Genomic DNA, 17,788 nt, shown 5'->3' with positions numbered 1-17,788 from the left:
TTGTTTTGTTCTTTTGGCTTTCATGCTATTCTTATTTCCTGATAAATGCTGGTCATGGATGTTTTGCTTCACATTAGAGAACATGACTTCATAGCCTTGAATTAAAGTGCTTCAGTTGTATTGAAATGGCCTTTCATTGGATGAATGTCCCAAAAAATAACCGTAAATGAAGGTGTTTACCATGTGTAGCTTTCAAGTTAATTTGGAGAAAATGCCTGTGTAAAGCTGTTGCTATTTTGTAACCTGAAGGGACTGAAGTAAGACCCATTCTTTAGCTGTTTGTGCATTTCATTTGGATTCATCCACATGTTGTCTCTGCATTCACCTGCTTTTAGTGCAGAGGCAGTTTTTACTCACTGATGCCTCTATAGAACATGGAAAGAGAGCATAAGACTGAAAATACTCAACAATGAAAATGAGCTCTGTATTTAAATCAGGACCTGGATGAAACACTTGTTACCTTGTGGGAGAGTGAGGGAGTATTAGTAGAGAAGTGGGAGAGCGCATTTTTCAACTTGATTAGAAACAAAAGCAACAAAGTAATTATTCCTGAATAAAAGCTGGCAGTGGGGATGAAAAAATTCAGAAATAACATTTATTTTGCAAAACTTCCTCAGGCATTTTTATTTTGTGACATGACAGATTTTGATTTGTTTTCAGACGAGCCTTTGCAGTTTGGAAGGGGGGTTGAGTCTGAGTGCAATTCCTGTGTTGACTAACCTCTCAATTCGCTTTCATCTTTCCCATCTATTTCCAGCTTGCTTTGCCTGTGGAACACCCCATTTCTCAGATAAAATGCAATCTTGGGGGAGTTCTGTGTGCAAGGTTTAGGATCAAGACTTTATCAGTGGAAAGTGGAAAGTGGAAAGTTTCAATTCATTATGATTCCAGTGCATGATCTTTTAAGTGTATGTGAACACTTTGTTATAAGACATTCCATTTTTCCATTTTCCTGTGTTTAGAAGTGGGGCCAAGAATTGGGAGCTTTTTAATGTTCTGACACGGTTTTAGGTTTTTTGCTGCAAATTTCAAATGAGTTTAGCTCTTGTTTTGTTTTTACTGATGTGAATGCATGAAGATGTGGTACCTAAATTAGAACAGCAGAGGAGTTGCCAATCAGTAATGAAGATGCTTTGTCATTTTAACTGTGTGGGTGCTTAATCGTTTTCCATAATAATCATCTGCTTTAAAGTACAAAAGAAAAGGGATTCCTATAGAGGCATTGTGCTCTTCTGCAAACAAGGAAACATGGCGTCTTTTAAACAATGGAGAGACACTTCTTTGGTGCCTTGAGTATACAGGTTATAATAACTCTTCCTACTTAAATACTGCTTTTCCTTTTTTGACTTCAGAACACTTTAAAAAGGGGATAATGTCACAGAAACAGAAGCTAAGGCTCCCAAAATGGAAGTGCCCCACAAGTAACCCTGCATGTCCACATCAGAGCCAAGAATAAAATTCCTGTCTTGTGAGTCCCAGGCCAAGGCTCTGCCTTCTGAGCTAGAAGTCCTTGAGTTTGTCTTTTTTTAGGCAGGCGTCACTGCTACTTCATCCCTCTCTCTTTGTCATTCTTCCCCACCACTGATTGCTGTTTCCGCATATGCTCCCCTCCTTTCTACTTGCATAACCCATTTTCCAGACCTATCCTATGTCCTTCTTCTCATTTCCCACCCCTTCTGCCACTACCGCCTCTTCTCCAGTCACTCACTTGTACTGACACCACCACTGCAAAGCATGGTTCCTACTGAGCCTTTTGCTTGGGCTCAAGCCACGTGTCTCCTGCTTGTTCTAGTGTGACTCACTGTCAGCAGCCTCTGCAGAAGCTGTGTTGTCCCTGCTAAGCCCTTTGCACAGAAGCTGTGCAAGTACCTTAGAGCAAAATCTGACCTAGTACAACTATAATAGTTTGCTTTTTGTTGACTAAGCAATCTCTAACCTGTTTTCTGTGGGCAGTAGAGAAACCAGTGGAAGCAATGCAACATTTGCTCTTAGTATTTGTTACCTGGAGGTGTTTGGACGTTAGGTACTTGCATGAAGTTTTGTAAATGCTCAAGTGAATGCTGAGGGTTGAAAACTTGGCTTTGTCAGCCTAAATCAAGAAATATGTCTTTCCATGGGGGCAGGTGAATGTGCTTAGTTTTAAAGCGTTTGCTTTGTCAGATAAGGAAAAAAAGGTCAAGAGAAGCAGTTCTGGATCCATTTTCTAAAGTGAAGTTCAATTTGAATTCAAATATTGTTCTTGATTGCACATAAGCATTTGTATTCCCTTAAGAGAGAAATATTGCACCTACAGTCCTAGATGAATGCAAAGGCTTTGGGACTTCTAAACAGACAGGTATTTTACACCCAAACACAAATAAGTGAGTGACTTAAAAATAACTTGCATGATCTAAGCACGTGTTCATGAAGTGAAGTTAGTGGGTGAGCTTAGAGACAAAGTTGCTTCCAGGATACATATGGAAAGCAGAGAGCTAGGCTGCCTTCTTTTGAAACTATGAAAAGGATATGCAGAGTAGCAGAGTAATAACTGAACTTGTTTTTCCTTCAGCAAAAGGAAGGCTAAGGAAAATGTGGACCTGCTGCTGGGTGTGGTGAGTGGCCTCCTGATGGAGGATGCAGGAAAGGTGGAGTTGCTGAATGCCTGCTTTCCTTCAGTTTTCACTGTTAAGGCTTCAGGAATCTCAGACCATGGAAAGAAAGACTGTAGAAAGAAAGACTGTGCCCTGGTCAAGAAGGATCATTTAGGCAAATGTGGCACTCACAAATACATGGGCCCTGCTAGGCTGCACCCACGAGTGCTGAGCAAGCTGGCAGACGTTATTGCTAAGGTGTTCTCCATCATGTTTGAAACATCGTGGAGGAGAGGTGCCTGAGGACTGGAGAAAAGCTTCTATCACTCCAGTCTTCAAAAAGGGAAAGAAGGAGGACCCAGGAAATGACAGGCTAGTCAGCCTTACTTCTGTCCCTGGAAAGGTGATGGAACAGCTCAACCTGGATGTCATCTCCTACCATCTGAAAGAAAAGAAAGTTATTTGGTGTGGTCATTGTGGGCTTGCCAAAGGGAAATCACGCTTGACCAATCTGATAGCCTTTTGTGATGGCAAAACTGGCTGGGTAGGTGAGGGGAGAGCAGTGGATGTTGTCTGCCTTGACTTTACCAAGGCTTTTGATACTGTCTCCCATAACATCCTCATAGGTAAGTTTAGGAAGCGCAGGTTAGATGAGTGGACAGTGAGATAGATTGAGAACTTGTTGGATGGCAGAACTTGGAGGGTTGTCATCAGTGGTGCAGAGTCTGGTGGGAAGTCTGTGGCCAGTGGTGTTTCCCAGGGGTGGATACTCCACCCAATCTTGTTCAATATATTCATCAACGACCTGAATGAGGGAACCGAGTTGTAACCTCTGCAATTTACTGATGACTCAAAACTGGAAGGAGTGGCTGATACACCTGAAGGCTGTGCTGCCATTCAGTGAGACCTGGGCAGGCTGGAAAGCTGGGTGGGGAGGAGCCTAATGAAGTTCATTTAATGCAAATGTAGGGTTCTGCAGCTCGGGAGGAATAACCCCCTGCACGAGTACAGGTTAGGGATTGACTTGCTGGAAAGCAGCTCTGCAGAGAAGGACCCGGGAGTCCTGGTGGACAGCAAGTTAGCCAGCAATGTATTGTAGCCAAGAACTCAAACGATATCCTTGCATACATTAAGAAGAGCATAGCAAGCTGGCCAAGGGAGGTTATTCTCCCTCTCTGCTCCGCCTTGGTGAGGCCGCATCTGGAGTACTGTGTCCAGTTCTGGGCTCCCCAGTTCAAGAAAGACAAAGAACTACTGGAGACAGTCCAGTGGAGGGCCATAAAGATAGTCAGGGGTCTGGAGCATCTCTTTTATGAGGAAAGGCTGAGTGAGCTCGATTAGTTTAGCCTGGAAAAGAGAAGACTGAGAGAGGCCATATCAATGTGGTGTCAAGAGGATGGGGCCAGACTCTTCTCAGTGGTGCCCAACAACAGGATAAGGGGCAAAGAATACAAACGGAACCCAGAAAGTTCCACCTTAACTTGAGGTAAACCTTCTTTATTCTGAGAGTGACAGAGCGCTGGAACAGACTGCCCAGGAAGGTTGTGGAATCTCCCTCTCTGCAGATATTCAAACCTACCTGGACACATTCCTGTGTCCCCTGCTATAGCAGAGGATTTGGACTAGATCATCTCCAGAGGTCCCTTCCAACTTCCACCATTCTGTGATATTGTTTTGTAAGCAGTTCTGTGCTCAGTGCCTTTCTGAATGCCTTTGCTTTAGCCCTGCTTGCTCTCATCTCTATTTCAGTCTGTTCATTTGTCCTAGCAGCCATTTGTTTCAGTAATATATTTTCTTTTTGGCCCCGAAACTTTAGGGAGATAGAAGGCAATTTATGTGAAAAATCACTTTATCCAGATTAATGATCACTGCACTTGACTGTTATCACAGTAGTATTAGCTAGATTTTTTATTGGAATGCGAGAACAGAAACCCCTTCTCAGATTCTTGCTCTCTGAAATTGTAGGTGTGGAGACACATCAGGGTGGTCCAGAAAAACCAAGTACCTTCCTGCACTCAGAGGAAAAGCTGTATGTATAGAAGTTGTGGTTGAGGTGTGCTTTTAATATCAGCAAGTAATAAACCACGAATTGCCGGTGTGTTCAGGTGATAGACCGGCATAGTCCTGTATCTGGGGGTCCATTGCCAAAAGCAGAGTTTGCAGAGGAAGAAACCTGGATATTTGTGTCGAGCAGGAAACAGACAGTGTAAGTGAACTACAGAATGTGCTTCTACTCTTACTTATGATGGTGTGAAGTCAGAAGTAGTCAGTGGCTTTATTGTAAGCCTGACGTTGGAAGCTAACCACGTGTGTAGTTTTAGTGTTTTAATCGATATATATACACCTCCTGTGGTGGGAACAGGCAGGCTTGAAGGAATTAAAATATTAATCATAGTACTGCAGCTAAAGCTCCCTAAATGTAAGGCAGCTGGGATGATGTGGTACATTAGGATTCAAAGTGAGAATTAGTTGCAACAGCTCCTGAAATTTTCTGGTTGTCTCCCTCTTTCCCTGCCGTTGTTGTACAAGGGGAGCTCTGGGGTCAGATGGACCTTAAGCCTTAGAGCAACCCCTGAAGGGCTGTAGATGGGAAACAGGATTCTGTTCCTGAAGGGTTTATAGAAATCACCCAAAAGACATGGTTACCTGAAGTGAGAATAACCTGAGAGGAGTACCTACAAGAAAATGGGACTAGTAGATTTAAAAGGTAGCACAGAATGACTGTTGCACCCAACCCCACATGAGCTAAAGCTCATGTATATGCAAAGCAGAGTGGATGGGGACGACCTATGTGAGATTTACAGGGCTGAAATGTTAGTATGCCTTATGGTAACGGAGAATTTGAGCAGCCTTCATGCTGGGCCCTTGAGTTACTGTTAAATAAAAAATAGGGCAGATAAATCTATTTCTGGATTCTTAATACGTTGTAAGAGGAAAAGTTGTTCTTTAGGCAACTTTTGGATCCTGGATTAACCTGGATGTTACCTCTGGAGGTAAAAAATTGCCCATTTATCAGCTGAGAATAACAGCATTGAAATGCTGGGAGAAAAATAGTTCTTAGGAGAAAGGATAGTCAGCTGAAGTAAAAAGTCAAGCACATAATGCTACATCAAGGTCTAAAAAGTTTTGTCATTCAGATTATCAGCCTTTCTTCTATTCGCTTGAGGACTTCCTTGATTTTCCTTTTGGAGTAGGGTTTTGTTAAAACCAGGTCCAGATGCAGCTGTTTTTTATGTATAATTTAGTACTTACCAGAGCCATGAATGTTTATTCTGGGTTTTTTTGTTGTTGTTGTTTGTTTTGATCTCTACTTCATTCAAACCATAGGGATACTGTTCCTTTCCATTTCCATTCACATCAGCAGTTGCAGATGATGTAGCTTGCCTAGAAATTTGCCAGCTCTTTTGAAGTTCCTCACATGAGGATAAAGGTGCATCCTTCCTTATAGAAGCACTTTACCAAAAATGCTCAAGCAACTGGAATGCTACTGATGCATAGTCCATAGTTGTTGTTTGGAGCATGTAAAGTGAAACGTAATCCCAGTGTGTTTCTCAGTTCTCACTGCTGCATGTTTTGTGGGGCAAATAAAGCACGATTCCAACACCTGGATTTCTTCCAGTATCGTATCAGGTGGACTGGCTCGCTGAAGAACAAGTGAAGGACGGGGCCCAAAGAAGTAAGAAAAACTGAATTCATTTAATCAGCTAAAAAGACAAACTTTTATTATTGTTCAGGAGGGAAAAGGAAGATACCTAGATAATTATAGGGTTTCTTTAATCTTCCCTCATAAAATTACTAATGGTGCGAATTCTTCAGACATTGGTTGTATCAAGTGTTTGCAGGCTTCACTTATTATCTACTAACCAAAATTAGCATTGTAGAACTAAAGCAATACCAAGCTTTTCTCCTACATTTCTGTTGAGAACACTGTATTTATTCAAGATTTTAGAAGCAAGTCTCTGGAAACCCCTGATCGATTCAGAAAAGGATTCCCCTTTACACTATACAGCAGGCACTGAAACCATGATACAAAATTTATTTCATGCTAGAATTGTTTTGCATAACATTGTGCATGCATTTTACTCAGTACTAAATTGCATACAACGCTGTTGTCTTGTTTCTTAAACTTTGAGACCATTTATACTTGAGTATTTTCCTGATTTTGTACTATAAGTCCCAGTTTTAAAATAACACCTCTTTTGTTTGAAATTCATACTGATTACTTAATATGAACAATTTATGAAGGGTCTTTAGTTGGATCTATACATCAATAAAATACAACATAACCAGAGCTGGAAAATTAAATCTAGACCAGCTGTTACTGTCAGGTCCGAAGGAAGGTTCCATGTGTCACAAGCATGCCAACAAAAACAGACAGGAAAAAGTTTTTCTTATTTTTATACACTTCTAGTTGGATTAAAAGTTCTTGATTCCATGTCAGTGTGATGAACTGTGAAGGCGTGGTCAATATGACCGATGACTGCCTGATTGCACTTTTTAAAACCATAACTCTGTATCTTGTATACAAAAAGAAGCGATCCATAGCAAAGAAATGTACAGTTTTATCATGTTTTACATCTTGGCTACAACAATGTATGTAAAAGTAAAGAGCTCTGAAAGAAAATATATAACTTTGCCTTTTTTCTCCTTAATCATACATTTGCAGTGTTTCTTGTTTGTTTTTTTTTTTTGATTTTTGTCTTCATGCAATTCATGCTATGGAACAAAAAAAAAAGATTAAAAAAAAAAGAAAAAAAGAATCTTCTACAGTTTTGTTACATTTTGGCCGTAGAAAAAGCCTGCATCTCTAGTACAACTCCAAAATCACGAAGAACCATCCATAAAACCTGCATGGAGTGAGTTAACTTTGTCCAAATGAGAAGGTCTTCTATGCCTGCACAGTTCCACACAGATGTTTATTAGCCATCAATGTTCATCTCCATCTTGCCTTGTCAGGTCACTCTGACTGCCTCTGTTGGCATATATTTTGCAATGACTGGACTTTCTTTGCAAAGATCTGCATGTAAAGAATACAATCAGTACTTGAGCGTCTTCCCTGCGCTTTTCACATCAAGCTCGGCATCTTAGTTTTAAAGGAAGGAGAAAAAGGTGAAATAGCTACATGCAGAGGCAGCCATATTCTTCTTCAACAGGATTTTTTTTTCCATGCAGTCAGCCAGACTGAGACCTCTCTACAGTGTATCTGAGTATTGCTTTCAGCTTAAAATAGGCGCCCATGCAAAGTTTCATCCTACTGTGCTTGTTTGCTCAAACTCCTGCAGGGTTCCTATGGCTCAAAAATATCCTGAGAAAAGCAAAATCTTCCATCGTTGGCATGTTTCAGCATCGACTAAATGCCTAACCCATTCCACAGAGAGCCAGTAGATCCACCGTTAGCCACAATAAGCGTATACTACCAGGATGCACCAGTAAGGAAACTATCTGGTGCATCTACCCTTCATCCTATGCACTTATACCATGCAGCATGTATGGCCCACCAGTACTACGTGATGCCTGCCTATTGTCATCTGAGTGCTAGTTAGGAGTGTTGTCACCTAGCATCAGTAGTAACACCATTCCCAGCAGGTGCTACTGTGAGACATTGCATCTTCAGACTTAGTCACCTGGTTTATATGCAACATAGCATAGGCTAATTGAAAATAAAGCTTTTTAGACCATTCTCTGCTACTGATCCATGCTACAAAATAGATGGGATGGGAGACCAAGAACGTCTCACTGGACTAGGAGAGCTGTAGGGCGCAGACACTGAGGATAATCCTATCGCTTTTCCACTTATGCCAGCTATGCTGTTAAGGCTCCGTGACATTTCGTAACCTTCATTTAAAAGAAAAATGCAAAGTACAGCATTGGATCAATGACAGAATGGACTAAGAATGAGGTCAACATTGTAGCCAGTTCAATAGCATCTGCATGCATGGACATGCTGAGAGTAGTATCGCTTGCAACGTGACTCGGAAGGCCATTGAAGTACGTAACAAGTTTAAAAAAAAATACATATTAAAAAAAATAATCATGATTTCTCAAGGATAGTCAAGCTATGTAATTGATCCTACCAGTGGCAACATGGTTGTACCCTGAAAAAAAAGGAGTCTGTGAGAGGGATTGTACTATGTTTCTGTCATGCACTCACCAATACCTCTCCCTTCCACATCATGCATTATAAGCTCGCAAAATTAAGGTTTCTGGTATCTTTGGGGGCAGGAGAGGGGAAAGGCAGCAAAATCCAGAGAATTTATTGTGTTGCTATAGAGATACTACTCATTTGTTTTCAGCATTAAAAAAAAACCAAGAAAGAAAACAAAATTGCATGCATTCACCCTCCCTTCCTCCCTCCCTCCCCCCTTCTTTTTCAGACATGCACGTAAACAGCTCAGCAAGTGTACAGAGAGTTGCACAAACTATGGATGAAATTCTGTTAGAACAACAATTAAGATGCTCTCAACGTGTTTCAAACAGGCCAACAATATGCTGACGTATATTACTCTTTAGCCAACCAGCCTCTGTTTCATTCAGTAACGAGAGGCGGTTGCAGTGCATCGTGAAAACCATACATTCCTCATCCCAAAGGATGTGCCATTTGGAGTGTTCCCCTGATCCACTGGAACCACCCGAACTCGCCCAGGCTGAATGAACGCGGCCAATGTTTATCCAATACAGAATCAAGTAAAACGCTTTGCTACAAAGGTAAATTTTAGATGATATACTTTCATATGAAAGTCTTGTGGTCCAACTCTATCTTTGTTGATGATAAGCTTTAAAATTATAAATACATACACTATCTATAACTGGCATTTACTCTAACTATTGCCCATCATACAATGGCATGTGGGAATTCTGTACTGCATACTCAGTGTATGGTTACATCATACAATCTTTGCAGTTTTAAAATATTGACTATATCATATACTATATACAGTACACCAGTGATAAACACTGATTTGAAGAGAGAGATTTCTTTTTCAATTTTCCTATTCCTTATCAACTTTGATGCATATATCTGTTACTCTGATTTTGGTTTCTATGATTTCCTCATGTTAAATTATTTAAACAAAACAGCCTATTTTAAGAAGGGAAGTTTTTTTCATTTAAAATAGTTCTGTTGCTAAACAGATTATTCTGACCATTAGCAAACTAAAATGCAGTTATTTCTGAGAGATCTGCAGCTGTCAGAAGTCTGAGAAACTAACTAGTAATGATTTATTTATGGAAGTGATTTTAGATGGGTTATTTTCCAATTGCAAAACACCTGTGCTAACAGATGTTCTTGTATGCTTTTCTTTCTGTGTTGAACTAAACAGCTAGGAATATCCAAATAATTTGATTTAGTGCTCTGTTAAGGTAGCTGAATAATCATTTCATCTCTCAAGGATGTTTTGCTTTTGTGTTTTATCTCTGCTGTCTGCCACCTCCGAGTCTGTGCTCCTCAGAGTCTGGTAAGATCTGTGAGCTTTCCAAGTGGCAAACCTTCATTGCTATGAAATGTTAATTGGCCTCTCCATGGAGGACATTGTAGAGCATTCTCCACTAAAGCTTACTGCACCAGCTGGGGTGGAAGACTCGACTGCCTATCATAGCTGCATGGGGTAGTTACAGCTCCTCAGGCTTTTCTTTCTGAAAGAAATAGGTTAGAAACTCCAAATGCAGACATCAGGTGGTGGTTTCCAGCCCAAACGTGCATCTCTACAGCAAGCGCACTATTGCGTGCTACAGCTACAGCTGACTTTCTCTTATTTATTTAAAACGGTTGCTAACTACATGTTTACAGGACCCCAGCTACATACCCTTTCTTATTCCTCCATCAGGCGGGCAGGGATATTCCCCGGTTGATAAGAGGAAGCAGGGTCCATATCTCTCCCGAGTGCCAGAGCGAGTAAAGGGCAGGCCCTCATCAGGCGTAATAGCCTGGTCTATGTGGGGACAGTCTTCGTTTGCCAGCGCCGCCTTGGCCACCTCACCATTCAGTTTCGAATCTTCAAACATATAAGCAGAAGGCTATTGAAACACTATGCACTGTTTATTAGAGTTCCAGCTGCAAATTAAGGGTTCAGAGCTAAAGACTTCTATAGCGACACTATAAAAGGTAGCACATCTGTCCTAGACACTGCATTCATGTGCACTGCACCAAAATAAAGTCTGTTAAGTGGGAGGAGAAACAAAACGTGATTGTGTTAGGTGTAACAGCAGCCACCTGTACGTCCATATAGAGGGGCAGTTTCAGAAACGGGTGTGCATTTGTTCCTAGTCCTGTGAGCAGAAGACTGCGGTTAGAAATCAGATCATGTTTTTGCATGACATTGGATGGTGCATGAATGACCTGTTTGTCATGAAGCCTACTGTCACTCAAAGCTTTGGAGAGGCAGTGGACTGAGAGTTGTGTTTTAGTATTTGAGTATATTCTGCTTGTGCTGATTTATACCTGTGTGCAGTACTACAGAGGGGGAAATTCCTGCTCTTTCCCTCCCCAAAATTTACCTAGCTCGTTTTATACTGCTTCTGGTATCAGTTATGCAGAATGGCTGTACATGTTTTAGACACACAGAGTAGATTATGTATGGAAATACAACAGCAGAATGTGGATTTAAAAAAAAAAAGCAATCAATTTTCTGATGTTCTTTTCTGAAACACATACAATATTTGCAATGCCAGCACAGGACACTACATATAGAGAATACTATAGCAGGCCATGAGTCTGGAAAATAGACAGAGTAAAAACTTACTCTTGGTTGTAAATAATGGAAATAGGTTGTCAGATTTGCCCATTTTGCTCCACACATTCCCATGAGGATAGACTGAGAATAGTATATTTTCTCTGTGTGACTTGCTTGACATTTATAAAACAATTTAAAGTGCTATTTAGGGTTTATTTTAAGGTTTTAAAGTGCAAATTAGAGTATTGAGAATATACTCGAAATATGGCACAGCTCGATATGAATATTTCGGTTGAAGAGAGGAAAAAACAGTCAAAATGAGCTTTCTGAAGTTTCACTAATGCTGAAATGTGTTAACTGAGTGGTATGGGCAGCATCCTACACCTCGGTTGCACAATGCTTATGACCTAGACACTCTAAGGCAATGGATGGCCCTGCAAATCTTTTAGGAAAGACAAACTCAATGGATAGACTTAATTCAGTGCCTCTTCCAGATTCAAATACTAGCTTGTTCTGAACACTACACAATACTATCATTTATTTTGCAATGTTTTTGAAGCCAAGTAATAAAAGAAGCCCAAAAGAAAAAATACATTAGGTAGGGTTTGGAGATATGATTCTGATCCTCTGGTTTCAGGCGGACAACATAGATGAGTAGTAGATAAAAGCCTTTTCAAGTTATATATGTTACTTTGCACACACACATATACACACACACGCATATGACACATACTATGCATCTATCTATGCACCACTAATTGTATTCTATGCCTTTTCTTTTGTTTAGATGTCACTAAAGTCTTTTCTGCAGATCTCGCCTCTGCCTCCTTTCTTCTCCATGCAGAATTAGCCAATTATTTCCCCAAAGAGGGAGACAGCAACATTTTGGTTTGTGAGCAATGAAATAATTAGGTTTCTCAATACATTTAAGAAACTGACAAATGCTATAGGTGCATTTTAATACATGTAGATGCTAATTTCAAGAGGATTCTAAAATTTTAAGGTTGCAGTGAGTTGCAGTTCCTTTCTGTTCGTAATACTGCTATTTAATACCACTATTTGTACAAAACCCCCACACGGATGCCATAGTAACCGCGACATTGCAGGTACTAAGCTGCTGATTTAAAAATCACTTAACTGTGTTTGGGGAGAGCTGCTGTCCTCATGGGGATGAGTAAAGAACTGGGCTTCTTTGTAAGCTTCTCCTGCTACAAGCTGATGGCTCTAATCCAGAAATAAGCAAGGCAGCTGTATCAGCAGAGCATTGAAATCTCTGAGACTTCCACTGCTACACCTGAGCCTGAGTTTGCAAACTAAACTGTTAGTGATAGAGAAAGGGCACTAGTCATTTTCTGGAGCTCAAAACACCTCTTATCAAAGTGGTTGTGGGTCAAGCTGCTCACTGGTAACAGCCACTGATCCTTTTGGAAGCAGCTTGCAGGCTCTGTTGTGCTTGAATTACAAGAAAATTGACCTTGGAATTAATTTCTTAAATTACATTATGCATCCCTAGCAACATCAGCTAGAACTTGCTCTTGCAGCCCCCTCAGGGTCCCTGAACATTTGTGAGTTTTTCTCTATACTTCTTGCTGAAAATCCACAACCTTGTTAATTTATTTGTATTCAATAGGAAGAGAACAGAGTAGTTGGAGACATGGAAAAAATGCTAACCTGTCCCACTAATGTCCCTTGAATGTTTCATGCATGGGTCGTGCTTTAGGGCTCACATTCAAGACAGCAATGCTAATCCACAATGACATTTTTGCTACATATTTAGGAAGCAGAGGAATTACCAGCACAGAAGACTGCATCTATTGCTGGTGTATACAAGTAAGTGGTAAGTTGAGTTGCTGTTTTGCAGCACCTTAGTCTCTGAAGGCAGAACTTAGCATGATATTTAATATGTGATTAGTCTGTTATAGGAATAAAGACAACATGACTGATGTCATCAGCCCACAGTTAAAAAGTCCCACTATTTTCATTAGCGGATCTACATGCTGAACAATTTCAGATATTAGGTCTAAAGATGGAATGAAATTATGTCATTTTAGATTGATTTCTTAAGTTTCAGTCCGTGTATTTTCTTTTTCCAAGATTGACCTTTGGTTTGAGAGAACTCCAGATACAGAAAACTACTGAAACCATTCCTGTCTGATGACTACTAATCTAGTTAGGCCCATGACAACTACTTCTAGGTGCCTAAAACTTTTAATGCTTGATTCTGGCCTATCAAATACTCATAACTCTTCTATCCCTGGTAGAAGAATCTGGATTAGGCTTGTAGAGCATTTTTTTGTGCTTTAGATTCTGTTTCTTGAAGAAAAGTCATTGCTATCATCTCAGTTTTACAGATGGGTAAACTATCATGCAGTGAAGTGACTTGCCTACTGCTATGTAAGAAGTTATTTACAACAAAATCTTCTGACTCTCAGCTTGGCACCTTATCACCATAATTGTCCCATCTACGATTACCTAATTAACTGCACTAGCTTTAAACATTCTCCTGCAGAGCTTTTGCTGAGAGGCTAAAGAAAGTATTCAGCAGATCCCCTCAGAGAGTAGCCTGTTTGACAACTACCTCATTTGTGTGGTTTCTACTTTCTTTTTTCCTGTCTCATTTACCTCAGTTTGCAGGAAATGATTATTAAAATGCTTCAGGAGTTTCCAAGCAAACACTGAATTTAAAAATGGGGAGAGGGATTCTGAAAACAAGAAAACAGACAAACAACCCAACAACTTAAGAGAACTGCTTGATGTTGCGTTAGCATACTCTGCTTATCGTGGAGAGGCACAGTAGAGTCTGCCTGTGTACTTGCCTCATGCTGTCATAGTGCCTTTGCAAGTGCTGCTGGTTTTGATTACAAGCTGGAGCCTCTTATGTTCTTAGTATCAGTAGACATAATTGTACGATATATTCATCAACCTCTATCTATATTTGGAAATGTGGCACTTGTACAGAAGTAGTTCCTACACTGGGAAAGTCATCCCAGTCCTCTTCCCTTAAGCAAACACTGCCATTCTCTAACAGCTGCTGAGAAACAAGTTTCTGGTCTACCCTTCTTACCTTAGATGTCTTCAGAACATCTGTGTTTGGGCTAGGGGTCATCCCAACTCACACTGCTTTCTCCTGGGGTTTTAGCTGCCCCTCTTCCTTTGTCTGTCATGTGAGTAGAGAGCTGTAAAGTGGTCACTTACCCAAAAGCCTGGATAAGTTGAAAGGCACTCTCAGGGTGGACCATTTTTAGTCTTTATAGGTCATAACTACTTAGACTGAAACAGGGCTGAGAAATACTCCACAATTCATAGCATGGTATCCATGCATATTTAACCATGAGTCAATATCTGGCTACACAAAGCATGCCAGCTTCTTTGACATTGTACCAAAGAAAATGAGGTCTTCTCAGCCCTAGATCAGAAACATAGCAATCAGGAGGCATAGTTCTGTTTCCTTCAGTCACATTAGGTCACTGGCAATCTGTTCCAGAAGAACTAACTGTCTTCATCCAGCTACCTTTATTTAAGAACAAAAAGAGATAAGGACCTACAACTGAGTACCTACAACTTCCCTGAATAGTCATTTGCTGTTGCACAAAGGCTTGCGGGAATTTAAGGTTCTATAACCATATTACAAGGGGAGGAGTTGACAAGCAATAAGGAGGTAGTAGCAGGTGAGTTTAAAACAGGGCCAGAACATAGAAAGGAAGTTCCTTGAAATATGAAGATCTTTCTACTGGGGAGACCTTGTCTGACTAAAGTTATGTTCCACACCACCAAGCCATGTACACTTAGAAACAAATCTGCAGCTTGTCTAGATCTCAACTGTGCTCTACAGCCCTGATCCCAAACCTGGAATTGCAATGATTATGGTTTGTGGATAGATCCACTCCTGACCAATTGAGAATTTCCTTGTTTCTTACTGAGTGCTTGAGGGTAATTTTAATTTGTTCATTTTACGCCCTTGTCGCTAACCCTAAGATGCTCAGTAGCTGCCTGAAGTCTTTCATGAAGAAGGATCTCCATGAGGTTCCTCACATAAGAGACCTTTAGTCCATGTGGATTCTGAAGAAAGTAATTGTACATTGTCCATTGAGTGAGTTACTTTTCTGTTTTTCAGTTGTCTTGTACTTTTCTGGTGACATATAAGGGCTGTTAATGTGGCAAACATTAGTATGTTCACAATGGGAAACTTTCTCGGTATGATTATTTTTCCCTGTCTCTTGGGCTAATGACAGAATAGTACAGTAACAGAGGTGGCATGGCCAAAGTAAGGGTGGAGAACTGCTGTCTTCTAGTTTTTCTTAGCTATAAGCCTGTTAGCTGGAAGTGGAAGTAGAGCAGATGTGAGGCTGCTGTAGTTGCTGGTGGAGGACAGCTGTCTTTATTCTAGAGAAAATGCAAAGATTTTACATTCCTTTTTGCATCCTGTTTTTGCAGCATCACATTTGCCTGATACTTCTTGTGCTAAGCAAATAATTACGATGAAGCTAAGAGTATGAATCCAAGTATTCAAATACACTTACTCTGATTTTTGGAGGGGCTAAAAGTGGCTCAGCATCTGCAAATACCCACTGACTTTATATCTCTAAAATTCTCTCTCAGATGTTGCATAGAAAGGAAATATTTATAGTTCAATTCCCTTCTCCCTTGAGTCTCTTTAATTCAAATTTCACTCCAGTTAGCAAGTTGTTTCTGGTTTAGTTGCCTGGATAGCATTTACTGTCCATCAATATTCATTGGCCACTCAACAATTACATCAGCATAAATCACTTTATTGTTTTATACTTCTAAACTCTGCTGTGCTTCTTCACTGATTAAGGGATGGTCAGAGCATAATAGTGAATTGGGAAGTAAAGGAACTGCACACTGAGAAAAACGTGCTTTTCTTGAGTTAGTAAATAGCTGCGGTAATTTCTGAGTTAACATAGGATTTACTGATGATTAAGAATAAGATAAGTAGCAATAAACTTCTTGCTGTCCCTCTAGAAAATTATCAGAAATGTCTATTGGCTATTTTTATCATTCTTTCAAGGCAATGTTTGGGGGTAATTGAGGGAGACTGTAACAAAATATTTTGCTCAGGACCTGATTCAGCAAAATAACAATTATGCTTCTGTGCCAGGCCATATTTGGCTACAGAAATCAATTTTTATGGGCTCCAGAGTTCCATACAGGATTAAGAAATGTGGATCCCATGGGTAAGGGCTCATTTTTGTTGTTGTTAAATCAGGTCCTTAGAGTGAAAGCGCTATAACTATATTAAATTAGAAAAAGAATTATGGAGAAGATATATTAAACCACAGACAAAGGATGATGAAATGATGAAATTATGGCTTGGAAGGCATGGAAGGAAGTATAGCATAGAGAAGAACAGCATAGAAAATATAAGTTTAAACCTTTGAAAATGAATATTGATGTGTTAGCATGGGCACGACTGGGTTTCAAAATGGCAGTGAAAAAAATCCTAAATTGGTAGGTTTGGGAATTTTTTTCTGCTGGAGAGTAATGAAAATTAATTTTTTCCCATGCAGACTGTCTGAAAAAAAAGAAGGTAATTTAACTAAGTAGTTCTATTGTCATACCAAGTACTTACTCTTTGCATTAATACCCCGCATCAGGTTTTGTGTCACAACCTCAGTGAAGTTACCTATAGTCTGTGACATTCCTTGTTCTTTTGCATTAAAGAACTGTACTGTAATCTCCTCGGCTGCCCAACATGGAGCTCAGGTTGATGGGAATTGGAGAAAAACTTCACAGAATAAAATGTGACAGTCTGTAACATACACAAGTTGCAAGCAACGTACAGTAATAACAAGTAAATGTTAACAAACAGAGTGAGAGAAAGAGAAAAGAGAGAAAATGTGAAGAACATGTAAAAGAATTAAGATTCCTATATAACAACTCAGTTTTAGTTACCCCAGTATTCTAAGGCCATAGAATAAAAATCTTTGATAGTTCTAGGTATCTTTATTGAAGTTTCCTGATTTTTATATTACTGCATATTTTGAAAGTTGCTATGAAGCTCTTCTGAGTAGATATCACACTGATGGACTTTACGCTGGCACAAGAGCAGAATTTAGTATGCTACATGAATACGCAGAATCCTTCCAACCCAACCTACCTCTTCAACATTTACTCACCACCGTGTTGACCTGGATCCCTCCAGGAAGCCGTGTCTCCCAGTAAAGGCACTCCAGTGACGGTGGTGACCGCCTCTGCCAGTCCTAACTGGCCAACATAGTAACGTCACTCCCAGAGAGTCTCACCTTTGAGAGGTACTGCTTCTTGAAGTGAGGTGACAGTATGTTGGCTGCCTACCTATTGGTACTGCTAGAGGAAATACAGGAGCTCTAGTTAGGTAGATTCAGTGTATGCTGCTATTATGGGTATTATTGGATACGTGCTTAAGGCAGTGCTGAGAACTGTTGCTCCTGGAAGTGCTGCATTGCAAAGAGCTTTGGGAGATTCTTCCTAGTTTTATCCTGACAATTCCAGGGTTTCACTTACATCCATCTTCTTCTGAGACTTCTGAGAGTCTTACTAACACTATAT

At 40.2% G+C, this 17,788-nt stretch overlaps 1 protein-coding gene across 6 annotated transcripts in view; it reads right to left on the bottom strand.

Annotated features, from left to right (window-relative positions):
- Positions 1-17,788, bottom strand: part of KCNC1 (potassium voltage-gated channel subfamily C member 1) — a 127,466-nt gene that overhangs the window by 12,982 nt on the left and 96,696 nt on the right. The window contains exons 3-4 of one of the 6 annotated variants that reach the window (XM_069857706.1): positions 10,373-10,561; positions 6,918-8,405 (exon numbers count right to left, since the gene is read on the bottom strand). The exons of 1 other annotated variant lie outside the window; for it this stretch is intronic. In XM_069857706.1, the coding sequence (XP_069713807.1) occupies positions 8,269-8,405; positions 10,373-10,561 (326 nt within the window). In that variant the 3' untranslated portion in view covers positions 6,918-8,268. Of the gene's footprint in view, positions 1-6,917; positions 8,406-10,372; positions 10,562-17,788 lie in introns of those variants that run through there. 4 more of the 6 variants (XM_069857707.1, XM_069857705.1, XM_069857709.1 and 1 more) reach the window with 4 other exon arrangements.

The sequence above is a fragment of the Phaenicophaeus curvirostris genome, chromosome 5 (genome assembly GCF_032191515.1).
Source record: "Phaenicophaeus curvirostris isolate KB17595 chromosome 5, BPBGC_Pcur_1.0, whole genome shotgun sequence".
Taxonomy (NCBI): Eukaryota; Metazoa; Chordata; class Aves; order Cuculiformes; family Cuculidae; genus Phaenicophaeus; species Phaenicophaeus curvirostris.
The sequence above is the reverse complement of the archived record's forward strand: the minus strand, read 5'-3'. Positions and strand labels throughout refer to the sequence as shown.